Source organism: Cetorhinus maximus, chromosome X, assembly GCF_964194155.1.
Source record: "Cetorhinus maximus chromosome X, sCetMax3.hap1.1, whole genome shotgun sequence".
Lineage (NCBI taxonomy): Eukaryota > Metazoa > Chordata > Chondrichthyes > Lamniformes > Cetorhinidae > Cetorhinus > Cetorhinus maximus.
Window position 1 is genome coordinate 5,421,662 of NC_135917.1, and position 13,726 is coordinate 5,435,387.

At 41.6% G+C, this 13,726-nt stretch overlaps 1 protein-coding gene across 13 annotated transcripts in view; it reads right to left on the reverse strand.

Annotated features, from left to right (window-relative positions):
* kmt2d (lysine (K)-specific methyltransferase 2D) overlaps positions 1–13,726 on the reverse strand; it is a 235,081-nt gene that overhangs the window by 23,950 nt on the left and 197,405 nt on the right. For 9 of the 13 annotated variants that reach the window (XM_078534392.1, XM_078534393.1, XM_078534388.1 and 6 more), the window contains 4 exons: positions 9,597–9,678; positions 8,474–8,652; positions 1,590–1,732; positions 928–1,069 (listed from right to left, as the gene is read on the reverse strand). In XM_078534392.1, the coding sequence (XP_078390518.1) occupies positions 928–1,069; positions 1,590–1,732; positions 8,474–8,652; positions 9,597–9,678 (546 nt within the window). The remainder of the gene's footprint in view (positions 1–927; positions 1,070–1,589; positions 1,733–8,473; positions 8,653–9,596; positions 9,679–13,726) is intronic. The other 4 variants (XM_078534391.1, XM_078534390.1, XM_078534395.1 and 1 more) reach the window with 1 other exon arrangement.

Genomic DNA, 13,726 nt, shown 5'->3' on the forward strand with positions numbered 1-13,726 from the left:
GCTTTCTTGGGTCAGCAGATCAGACAATAATATTTTGTAAAAACATGCATTAGTTCGTAGACTTGCCTGTGCAAATTATCAGTGAAAGCAATCTGCTGCACAATGGCACACTGTCCCTGCACAAGTAGAACGAACTTAACTTTCACTCGGACATAACTCCCTGACAGAGAACATGTTCAATAGGTGTTTGAATGAAGAGGAAATAAAGTGATACAGGGACTGCGCAAGCACATGGGTTTCAGGCTACTGCTCATGTGGAGGATAAAGACTGGTCAAGCTGAATGGCCTGTTTCAGTGTTGCAATTTCTGTATAATTCTTTGCATGATGTATGCCAAAATAGATATTTGGGGGAAATAGATGGGGGAAATTTGAGGAGATTTTTTGCAGGACTTTACTTTGAGGGATTAATTAAGTGGGGTCAAACATGTTTGGGAGGATTTATATGCTGCCCATGGAAGGAGCAGACTTGGTGAATCAAAAGGTCATTTCCCATTATTTTAAAATCAATTAAAAACGCAGCTTATTTGAAAAGAAATTCTTATAGCGCTGAAAATGTCTTTGGGCCATTACTTTTCACTTATGGACAGATTAGATCTCACATTGTCCAGAGGCAATATTTCATTCTGAAACAAAAGCAAAATACTAGCGATGCTCGAAATCCAAAATAAAAACAGAAAATGCTGACAAAAGGTCATCGATCTGAAACGTTAACTCTGTTTATCTCTCAACAGATGCTGCCTCACCCACTGAGTATTTCCAGCATTTTCAGTTCTTATCTCGTCCTGAAAGGCTGAGTGTCGCTTTCAAAACTTCTATTTGTTAGTCTGCAAGGAACACCATTCTGAAAAGGGCACATCAACCTATTGTAAATGGATTCCCAGTGACAGGTTAAATGACTTTCTTCTGGAAAAGTACATTACACATACCTTGATCAGGAACTTCTAATGTGGTTTTTTTCCCATCGGGTAGAAAAGAACGTGGACTGTCTGGAACAGATGTAACCTCATAAGAACCTGGGATCTTCATCTGAAGCAGCTGAGCGAAAGTTGTCATCATTCTGTTTATATCCTATAAGAAATACAGTAGAAATGTAGAAGTCATTGAAAACAAGCTTACAAAAAGTTTCTACTACTTGCCCATCTACTTTTATGTACCACTATTTTTTCAGTCCCAAAGCTGTATCTTTGAAATGTCAAATATGTGCAAAATTCTCATTAGATTTGGTACCAGAACGCACTATGAGAAATAGGGGAAAATGTCTTTATTTTATGTCAAACAATTTTGAAAGGAGTTAAGATGGAAGAGAAACAGAAAAGTGCTGGAAAAACTCAGGAGGTCTGGCAGCATCTGTGGAGAGAGAAACAGAGTGAATGTTTTGAGTCAAATATGACTCTTCTTCATATTTGACTCAAAACGTTAACTGTTTCGCTCTTAACAGATGCTGCCAGACCCGAGTGCTTCCAGTACTTTGTTTTTACTTTAGATTTCCAGCATCTACGGCATTTTGCTTTAAGTTAAGACGGACACTGACTTCCATGAACCAAACTCAAAACGGACACGAGAAATTACTTTTAAATGATATATTTACCTTGGCAGCTGCTCCCGAGACGTCTAATGTGACAGCAACCTGGTTTCCTTTCCCACTTTTCCATGGGCCAGAGTAAGATGCACCCTTCTCAGCATTTTCCACAAATGGCTCTGTATTTACAAATGGCTTTGTATCAGGAAATACTAAGGAGGAAGCAAGTATTAAAAAGGGCAAATTAGTAATTCAAATGAACTTGAGTGTACTTACCAACCAACAAACATCAAATAACATTGCAAATGCTTGTTTCTTTTTTTAATTATAAGAGATTACCTAATTTTCAGGGTTTTAATTAATTATTTGAATAAAGTATCCTCCACAAATTGCAACAGTAAAACCAAATTTAAAGACATGTTGATGGTAATGTAATGTTGTTCAGATGTGACCTATATGATGTCCTTTCCTACACAGTAGAGGTACTTTCCCTGGGCAGACACCAAAGTTCTTATCCCAGATGAGGAACAAAAATAAAGTACAATAACAATTATGGTATATTCCAAAGAGAGGGTCTACCTTGGTGACTCCTTACGTGAAGGAAGCCTGAACTCAAAGAAAAAACACACAAGTAACCCAGGCAATCTTGATTATATCTTCACTACAGTAGAATTTAAATACCAACTAGTTTGTGAGAATAGGAAGAGGCTCAGTCTTTCCGATGTCACCTTCAGTAGGCGTTTAGAATACAGCCCAGTTATTAATTCAGCTATGGTTATTCAACAACACTTCTGGCTGTAACTAGGGCTATAAGAACAGCAGTTCATGCAATAATTCCCAATTGAAGGGCATAGAGGGCAAATAATTTTAATACCAAATGTAGATCCCAAAGAAGTGAGCTGGCCGTTAAACAAGTAGGATTAGGTTTTCAACTACTTTGCATATACAGGAATGATCACCAAGAAAAAGCTTTGAGAAGAAACAAAATGCTGCAGAAATTGATTTTGCACCAGGGTCCTCCCACTGTACGCTGAAAATCAATGTTAAAACATTGACTCAGAAGCCACTGTGAAATATCCTTATAAAGTTCACAAGAATTACATCCAGCATCACAGGCTGAAATTAAGTAGATTGTATTTAGCATATAGCCATGCACCCTCCTGTTCTCTGCTGGGCTACCTCACTTCTAGTACCTGGTCTGTTCCTACGTCCTCAGTTTCCTACTCCTCTACCAGGAATATATCACTATGCTAGCTAGCGTTGATCTGTTCCTATCCTGCTCATTGTTGCCTACTGTTCTTTATTTTATCAATTTTCGCTAACTTCCCAATGCTACCAACTCCATTCATCCCTCTGCTGATACACTGGATCTGCTAGTGTCCATTGCCAATCACCGATACCACTCCTCAATTCCTTTGGATCCCTGTGGATCAACATCAGCATCTCTAATCTTTTAAGGCCCTTAACATTCATGATCTTCCTGAAGCTTCCTGCATGGCTAGATGTCCACCAACTGTTCCACCTAGAGAGTTGTGATGATGGTGTGGCCAATTAGGAAGGCAAATGGCATGTTGGTCTTCACTGCAAGGGGATTGGAGTACAGGAATAACAATTTTCATTGCAAGGGGATTGGAGTACAGGAATAACGATTTTCATTGCAAGGGGATTGGAGTACAGGAATAAAGGTCTTCACTGCAAGGGGATTGGAGTACAGGAATAACGATTTTCATTGTAAGGGGATTGGAGTACAGGAATAAAGGTCTTCACTGTAAGGGGATTGGAGTACAGGAATAAAGGTCTTCACTGTAAGGGGATTGGAGTACAGGAATAACGATTTTCATTGCAAGGGGATTGGAGTACAGGAATAACGATTTTCATTGTAAGGGGATTGGAGTACAGGAATAAAGGTCTTCACTGTAAGGGGATTGGAGTACAGGAATAAAGGTCTTCATTGCAAGGGGATTGGAGTACAGGAATGACGATTTTCATTGCAAGGGATTGGAGTACAGGAATAACGATTTTCATTGCAAGGGGATTGGAGTACAGGAATAACGATTTTCATTGCAAGGGGATTGGAGTACAGGAATAAAGGTCTTCATTGCAAGGGGATTGGAGTACAGGAATGACGATTTTCATTGCAAGGGGATTGGAGTACAGGAATAAAGGTCTTCATTGCAAGGGGATTGGAGTACAGGAATGACGATTTTCATTGCAAGGGGATTGGAGTACAGGAATAACGATTTTCATTGCAAGGGGATTGGAGTACAGGAATAAAGGTCTTCACTGTAAGGGGATTGGAGTACAGGAATGACGATTTTCATTGCAAGGGGATTGGAGTACAGGAATAAAGGTCTTCACTGTAAGGGGATTGGAGTACAGGAATAACGATTTTCATTGCAAGGGGATTGGAGTACAGGAATAAAGGTCTTCACTGCAAGGGGATTGGAGTACAGGAATAACGATTTTCATTGCAAGGGGATTGGAGTACAGGAATAACGATTTTCATTGCAAGGGGATTGGAGTACAGGAATAATGATTTTCATTGCAAGGGGATTGGAGTACAGGAATAACGATTTTCATTGCAAGGGGATTGGAGTACAGGAATAACGATTTTCATTGCAAGGGGATTGGAGTACAGGAATAACGATTTTCATTGCAAGGGGATTGGAGTACAGGAATAATGATTTTCATTGCAAGGGGATTGGAGTACAGGAATAAAGGTCTTCACTGCAAGGGGATTGGAGTACAGGAATAAAGAAGACTTGCTAGAATTGTACAGGGTTTTGGTGAGACCACATCTGGAGTACCATGTGCAGTTTTGGTCTCCACATTTAAAAGATATGCTTGCATTAGAGAGGGTACAGCAAAGGTTCACTAAATTGGTCCCTGGGATGAGGGGGTTGTCCTATGATGAGAGGCTGAGCAAATTAGGTCTATTTTCTCCAGAATTTATATGCAAACATACGAATTAAGAGCAGCAGTAGGCCACTTGGCCCCTCGAGCCTGCTCTGCCATTCAATAAGATCATGGCTGATCTGACTGTAACTCCAACTCCACATTCCCACCTACCCGTAATAACCTTTTGCCCCCCCTTATCAAGGATCTCTGCCTTGAAAATATTCAAAGACTCTGCTTCCACCATCTTTTGAGAAAGGGTGTTCCAAAGACTCATGACCCTCAGAGAAAGAAATTCTCATCATCTCCGTCTTAAATGGGCAACCCCTCATTTTTAAACAGTGACCCCCAGTTCTAGATTCTCCCACAAGAGGAAGATCCACCCTGTCAAGACCTCTCAGGATTTTGTTTCAATCAAGTTGCCTCTTGCTCTTCCAAGCTCGAGCACAAGCCTAGCTTGCCAACCTTTCCTCATAAGACAATCCATCCATTACAAGTATTAGTCTAGTAAACCTTCTCTGAACTGCTTTCAACACAATTACACCCTTCTTAAATAAGGAGACCAACACTGTACACAGTACTCCAGATGTGGTCTCACCAACGCCCTGTACAGCTGAAGCATAACCTCCCTACTTTTGTATTCAATTCCCCTCGCAATAAACAATAACATTTTATCAGCTTTCCTAATTACTTGCTGTACCTGCATTCTAACCTTTTGTGATTCATGCACTAGAACACCCAGGTCCCTCTGCATCTCTGAGTTCTGCAATCTCTCACCATTTAGATAGTATACATTGCCTAAATGGACAATTTCACATTTTCTCACATTGTACTCCATTTACCAGATCTTTGTCTACTCACTTAACCTATCGATATCCATTTGTTATCCAATCCTTATGTCCTCTTCACAACTTACTTTCCTATCTATCTTTGTGTCATCAGCAAATTTAGCAACCATGCAATTGGTCCCTTCATCCATATCATTTATATAAATTGCAAGAAGTTAAGGCCCCAGTGCTGATCCCTGTGGCACACCACTTGTTACATCCTGCCAACCAGAAAATGACCCATTTATGCCTTCTGTTTCCTGTTAGTTAGCCAATCTTCTATCCATGCCAATACATTACCCGCTACACCACGAGCTTTTATTTTCCACAATAACCTTTATGTGGCACCTTATTAAATGACATTCTAACTACAGTATATCCACTGGCTCCCCTTTATCCACAGCACGTTACTTCTTCAAAGAATTCCAATAAATTGGTTAAACATGATTACTCTCCCACAAAACTATGTTGGACTCTACCTGATTACCTTGAATTCATCTAGGTGCCCTGCTATAACATCTTTAATAATAGCTTCTAATATTTTTCCCATGTTAAGCTAACTGGCCTGTATTTTCCTGTTTTCTGACTCCCTCCCTTTTTGAATAAAGGAGTTACATTTGCTATTTTCCAATCTAATAGAACCTTTCCCCAATCTAGGGAATTTTGAAAACCAACGCATCAACTATGTCACTAGCCACTTCTTTCAACACCCTCGGATGAAGTCTATCAGGACCCGGGAACTTGTCAGCTCGCAGCTCCAACAATTTGCTCAGTACCACTGCCCTGGTGATTGTAATTTTGACTTCCTCCCTTCCTTCCATTTCCTGATTTACAGCTATTTCTGGGATATTACTTGTATCCTCAAAAGTGAAGGCCTATGCAAAATACTTGTTCAATTCATCTGCCATCTCTTTATTTTCCATTATTAATTCCCCAGGCTCAGTTTCTATAGGACCAATGTTCACTTTGTTAATTCTTTTCTTATTTAAATAACTATAGAAGCTCTTACTATCTGTCTTTATATTTCTAGCTAGCTTTCTCTTGAACTCTAATTTTTCCCTCCTTATTAATCTTATAGTTATTCTTTGCTGTTTTTTAGATCCGCTCTTCTCTCCCTCAAAGTGAATGTAAAATTCAATTATATTATGATCACTGCTAGCAAGGGGCACCTTCATGATGAGGTCATGAATTAATCCTATTGTGTCGCACAATACCAGGTCTAGTACAGCCTGCTCTCTGGTTGGCACCAGAACATGCTGTTCTAAGAAACTATGAATTCCTCAACTAGGCTACCATGGCCCATCTAATTTTTCCAGTCTACATATAGATTAAAAACCCCCATGATTATCGCTGTACTTTTCTGACAAGCTCCCATTATTTCTTCCTTTATACTCCACCCTACCATGTGGTTACTGCTAGGGGGCCTGTACAGCACTCCCACAAGTGACTTCTTGCCTTTATCATTTCCCATCTCTACCCAAACCGCTTCTACATCCTGGTTTCCTGAACTTAGGTCATCGCTCTATATTGTGCTGATACCACCATTAATTAACAGAACCATCCCTCCACCTTTTTCTAGCTTCCTGTCCTTCCTAAATGTCATGTGCCCTTCAATATTCAGGTCCCAATCTATGTCATCCTGTAGCCATGTCCCTGTAATGGCTATTGGGTCATGCTTATTTATTTCTATTTGCGCTATCAGTTCATCTGCTTTGTTTCGAATGCTACATGCATTCAGATACAGAGGCTTTAGTTTTGTTCTTTTGTTATTTTTGTAACTTCTAGCCTTATCTGCCAATTTACTCTTAGATTTGTACTCTCTGTCCCTTCCTGTCACAGCCTATTTATCAATTCCCATTTTAGTACCTTTCCCTCTTGCCTTTAGAAGAACAAGAGGTGATCTCATTGAAACGTACAAGATTCTGAAGGGGTTTGATAGAGTAGACACAGACATTGTTTCCGGTTGGGGAATCTAAAACATGGAGGCACAGTCTCAGGGCAAGGGGCCGATCATTTAGGACTGATTGAGATGAGGAGAAATTATTTTACTCAAAGGGATGAGAATCTTTGGAATGGAATTCTCTGCCCCAGAGGGTTGTGGATGCTCCATTGTTGAATACATTTAAGGTTAGGATAGACAGATTTTTGATGTCTCAGGGAATCAAGGGATATGGGGAATGGGCAGGAAAGTGGAGTTGAAGCCCAAGATCAGTCATGATCGTACTGAATGACGGAGCAGGCTCGACAGGCCATATGGTCTACTCCTGCTCCTACTTCTTGCAACCATTATCACCAAATCTCACCTTGGTCCCTTCTGCTTATTCCTTTGGCTCCTTCAACCAACACATCAGGAGCGAGATAGTACTGAAGTAAAACTGAGAAACTAGCAGTTTTCTGATGTACAGTCAACAAGTAGGGGATGAGCACTGCAGGCTAGAATAGATGTGTTGTCATCTCACAAATCTGTGCCCATCTTTCCCAACTCACTCACCACTCCATTGAATATGCATTCTTTACTACCTATCCAAGCTTCTCACTTTGCTATTCTCACTCTCTTCCTTCCTCATTCTTGGCATTTCCAATCTTCATCTCGACTCATTTTGCCCCTTCTTTTCTGGGTGCACTGGCCTCCTTTAACCTCTCCCTCCATATCAAGTCCTACCTATTTACATGGCCATTCCTTGATCTTGCTATCTCACCTGTTCTTTCTATTCCCATTGTCCTTAAATGTGTTGTCAATTTGCAAATCCATGCCCCATCTTTCCCACAACTTCATATTTGACAGGTTTTCACCTTTGCCACAACATTGAAATGGCCTGGGTCAAAATCATAAGTAACACCCTTGGAACACGGTGCTCTATCCCTCATCCCTTGTAACTTGTCTGCAGCCTCCGATACAGGCAACCACACCACCAACACACCACCAATGCTTCTGCTCCATTATCCAGTCAAGTGGACTGTCCTTCTTGGTTCCACTCTTACCCATTGACCCTTCCACTGCCTCTATATCATCAGCCTTGCTTTGCTTGTCCAAATATCCAGTCCTGGATGACATGCAATTTCCTTCAATTCAACACTGGGGAGACCAAAACCAGAGTATGACCCCCTCCCCTCTTTGCCTCCCTTTGACCACAATCCACCCCTTTCGCCAACCAATGGCTCAGGCTGAGCCAGGCTGCTTTAAAAGAATGAGCATTGCTCGAATGACAATTATTAATTTCTCACACCAACCTGGGATGCAAGCTCCTGGAATTATGGGGATCACAGGAGAAAGGGCACGGTCCATTGACTCTTCCTTAATTTCAGTCAGCAAGGGAAATCTGGAAGTTTCCTGCCCGAACACACTTTCTGGTGAGGATGCTGGCACAATGCTGTCTGGAGTGTGTCTGTCCTCTTCCATCTCTGCTCTACTGTTGAGGAAGAAATTACAACTCAACTTCTTTTAAGAGGATTTAAAAATACTGCAACATTCTGGGTTGCAAGCAGAAACGTATACTACAGTTTTTCACTAGACCTTGCCTCGGAACTTATTCTTCAATCACACTCCATCTTTTTAAACCTTCTTCCATGGGATGTGGACATCGCTGGCAAGGCCAGCATTTGTTGCCCATCCCTAATTGCCCTTGAACTGAGTGGCTTGCTAGGCCATTGGAGAGGGCAGTTAAGAGACACATGTAGGCCAGACCAGGTGAGGATGGCAGGTTTCCTTCTCTAAAGGGCACAGTGAACCAGTTGGGTTTTTATATCAATGATAGTTGTTGTGGTCACCATTACTGAGACTAACTTTATGTTCCAGATTTTATTAATTGAAGTTAAATTCCACCAGCCACCATGGTGTTACTATCCAGTGATATTACCACTATGTCACCATCTTCACATTCTTAAAGAACAATGTGCTTTTGTTGTTTCACAGTTAAGTTTCAAGTTTAAAAAGCCAACATCTTTTATTAATTCAGATTTTTAAAAAATATACAAGCTCCAAAGGCTGTTTCCATTTTTAAACATGTAATCTCTGCTCAGTTAAATAATGGGGACTGAAAGCATAGGAAAGCAGCACTTCCTGACATAACTGCCTCCTTATTGTTGCTTTCTATGTTTTAGTAAAATTTTATTTACCAAGTAAAAATTAATTTAGGGGCCTATTAGAGGGAAGAAAGTGAAATATTTTTCACAAACTGCCAGAATCACACTGTTAATTAGTTATGTCTTCTATCTTTGTGTTTAAATAGCAGAGTGATTTTAGTGCACCAGGCAGTAAAACTTTACATTCATGAAGCAGAAGGCTTAAAGAAGGGCAAAGAGTTTTCAAGAAAGTGAGTAGGAGGAGGAATGAGTGGTAGTTGTTAATAAAAACCTTAGCTCCTCATTTTGATTGTGTGGTGGTGTGGGCAAGGAAGCCAACATGTCCATATTCTTCAATTCTGTTGTTAGCAGATCTGTGATGAAGTACAACAAAGACAGCATTACACCACAATGTGCTATATAGAAACCAAGTGAAAAAATTATAAGGCATTCAATTGTTTTTCAAACTAAATCAATGATCGATCCATCTACCATACCAGTTACATGTTAGAAATTAAATCTAACATGACAATATGGTGGATGCCACCGAAGTTCAACTGTGATCAAGCACAATCGTGTTCCAAGAAATAAAAACAGAAAATGCTGGAAAAACTCAGCAGATCTGTGGAGAGAGAAACAGAGTTAATGTTTCACGTCTGTATGGCTCTTCTTCAGAGCTAAAGAGAAGTAGAAGTATGATGGATTTTATATTGTTTCAGATGGGGTGGAGCAGTTGGAACGAGATAGGAGGTCAGGGAGAGGTGACAGCTACAGAGAGATTGACAAAGATGTCATGGACACAAGACAAAGGGAGTGTTGATGGTAGTGGTAAAGAGTAAAGAAAGTGCTAAGAGTGGCATAAAGGTAAGATAGCAGAAGGTGTTAATAGCAGAACAAGGGTTGGCACTCGTGAAAGCAAAACAAAAACAAGTGACAGATGGCCCTGTGGGGAGAGGGGGGTTTGGGGAAAAGGATTAAAAATAAACAAATCTTTAAATAAAAAAAATATAAAAATTGGATTAAAAAAGGAGTCAAGAGGGAGGAGACAGTACATGGTCTGAAGTTGTTGAACTTAATGTTAAGTGCGGAAGGCTGTAAAGTGCCTAACTGGAAGTTGAGGTGCTGTTCCTCCAGTTTGCATTGAGCTTCACTGGAACATTGCAGCAAGCAAAGGACAGACATGTGGGCATGAGAGCAGGGTGGTGTGTTGAAATGGCAAGCGACAGAAAGGTCTGGGTCATATTTGTGGACTGAAGGTGTTCCACAAAGCAGTCACCCAGTCTGCGTTTAGTTTCCCTAGTGTTGAGGAGGCTGCACTGGGAGCGACGAGTGCAGTAAAATTGAAGAAGGTGCAAGTGAAGCGGGCTGTGCAGGGTTTCCAGGACTGTCACTGACCTCATCTCCTCTGGAGAACTTCCCTCCACAGCTTCCAACCGCAGTCTCCCAATAATGCACAGCCTGCTTCTACCTCCTTCCCAAAATCTACAAACAGGGCTGCCCCTTTAGACCCATCGTGTCAGCGTGTTCTTGCCCCACGGAACTAATTTCTTCCCATTTTGACTCCATTCTCTCTCCCCTTGTCCAGTCTCTTCCCACCTACATTCGTGATTCCTCTGATGCCCTACGTCATATCAACAATTTCCAGTTTCCTGGCCCTAACCGCCTCCTCTTCACCATGGACATCCAATCGCTCAGCACCTCCGTTGCCCACCAAGTTGGTCTGAGGGCTTTCTGCTTCTTCATTGAACAGAGGCCGAAACAATCCCCAACCACCAACACTCTCCTCTGCCTGGTTAAACTCGTTCTCTCACTGAACAATTTTGCCTTAACTTGTCTCATTTCCTCCAAATAAAAGCTGTGGCTATGGGTACCCGCATGGGCTGCAGTTATGCCTGTCTTTTTGTGGGGTATGTGGAACATGCCTTGTTCCAGTCCTACTCTGGCCCCCTTCCCATAACTCTTCTTTGGGTACATCGATGACTGTATCAGTGCCGTTTCATGCTCTCACCTGGATCTGGAAAATTTTATCGATTTTGCTTCCAATTTCCACTCCTCTTTCACCTTCACATGGTCCATCTCCGACACTTCCCTTCCCTTCCTTGACCTTTCTGGTGATAGATTGTCCACCAATATTTATTACAAGCCCACCGATTCCCACAGCTACATTGACTACAGCTCCTCACACCACTTCCTGTAAGGGCTCCATCCCATTCTCTCAGTACCTCCACCTCCTTCACATCTGTTCTAATGATGCCACCTTCCAAAACGGCACTTCTGACATGCCTTCCTTTTTCCTTAACCAAGGATCCCCCCCCACTGTGGTTGACAGGGCCCACAACCGTGTCTGACCCACCTCCCACACCTCTGCCCTCTTCCCTTCCCTCCCAGAACCATGAGAGGGTCTCCCTTGTCCTCACTTTTCACTCCACTAGCCTCCGCATTCAAGGGATCATCCTCCGCCATTTCTGCCAACTCCAGATGATGCCACCACCAAACACATCTTCCCCTCACCCACCCCACCCACCGTCAGCATTCCGTAGGGACCGTTCCCTCCGTGATACCCTGGTCCACTCCTCCATCATCTCCAACTCCTCATCCCCTTCCTACGGCACCTTTCCATGCAATTGCAGAAGGTGCAACACCTGTTCCTTTACGTTCTCACCGTCGTAGGCCCCAAACACTCCTTTTGGTGAAGCAGCACTTCACTTGCACCTTCTTCAGTTTGGTCTACTGCATTCGCTGCTCCCAATGAGGCCTCCTCTACACTGCGGAGACTAAACGCAGACTGGGTGACTGCTTTGCGGAACACCTTCACTCAGTTCGCAAGCATGACCCAGACCTTCCTGTCGTTTGCCATTTCAACTCAGCATTCTGCTTTCATGCCCACATGTCCATCCTTGGCCTGCAGCAACTTTCCAGTGAGGCCCAATGCAAACTGGAAGAATAGCACCTCACCTTCCGATTAGGCACTTGACAGCTTTCTGGACTTAACATCGAGTTCAACAACTTCAGACCATGAACTCTCTCTGTCAATCTCTCCTTAGCTCTCAACTACCCCATACCTTCTATCTTGTTCCACTTGCTCCACCCCCTATGAAACGGTATAAAATCCGTCATATTTCTACTTCTCTTTAACTCTGAAGAAGTCATACGGACTCGAAAGGTTAACTCTATTTCTCTCTCCACAGATGCTGCCAGACCTGAGTATTTCCAGCATTTTCTGTTTTTATTTCAGATTTCCAGCATCCACAGTATTTTGCTTTAATCTTCATGTTCCAAGAGATTTTAGTTACACTGCGACTTATTTTTTAAACTATAATAGTACATACAAATTACATTCCCATTTTAAGATCAACCTTTTTGAAGTAGAATTTCAGTCCAGGGGCACTTGCTAATTGATAGATTGTCTTTCCTTCAACACCAGTTTGGTTTCTTAACAGCTTTGCACTCAAGTTTCAGAGCTTTTAAAATAATATTGGGGGAAATCTTGTTCAAATATTTTGTACACCATTAAGCTCTCAAAACAGGCAGAATCTGCCATTAACCAAGCAAAGCCATTTCAAGAAAGATGACACAATCCATTGGCTGGTAAAGAGAAAGGCAGTCAGAAGAAGCGACTTGCTGTTGTTTGTACATCTATAGGCTTTTTAGGAGCCAAGGCTTTTCCAATAAGTAATTAAACACCTGGGGCTTTGCTTTTGGGTCAGACAGAACATGGAAGCAGGGTGCTTGATAGTAGTTACCTGTCTCAAGGACAACTCTGTTGTTCACAACAAACGGGTGATTAGTTATTCATGATTGTTGTTTGCGATTCCTGCAGGAATGGCATGAGGGTGTCAGAGCTGCTATCAGTCAGACTTTCAGAGGCATTGCGTCAAAGTGTGCACAGCAGTAACTGTCAAACTTGCTTTGTTATTTGGCTTTGTGATCTGATCACTTGCTGCTGCACCAATTAAAAGCAAATAAGAACACTAGATTCAAATTGACAAACTTATTAGACAGTCGCAGGAGACGTCAACTGTTGTTTCAGATTTCAGCCAATAGTGTGAAAGTGGCAACTTGTCACTTTTATTAGGGCTTATTTTGTGCTTTGCATGGCAATGCAAATGTTAGAATGTGCACCTGTGACATCTTGTGGTGGAACATTCAAACTACCATTTCTTCATTAAAGTCTTTGTGCTTTCATGCAAAATTCAAATCTTGTACTTGTGCGAGGTAAGATGGAGAAGAGCTTTAAGTTCTTATACAAAATTATATCTACAATATCTTAAACAAAATTACCTGCAAGTTTTATCTATTTTTAAAAATTGATAAAATCAGTTTTTCAGCAGCATTTCCCCCCCCAGAATTTTGCTCTATCTTATTTCCCCAGAGTTGATACTTGATGTTGCACTTTGACAAAGACTTTGAAAATTTTTTTAA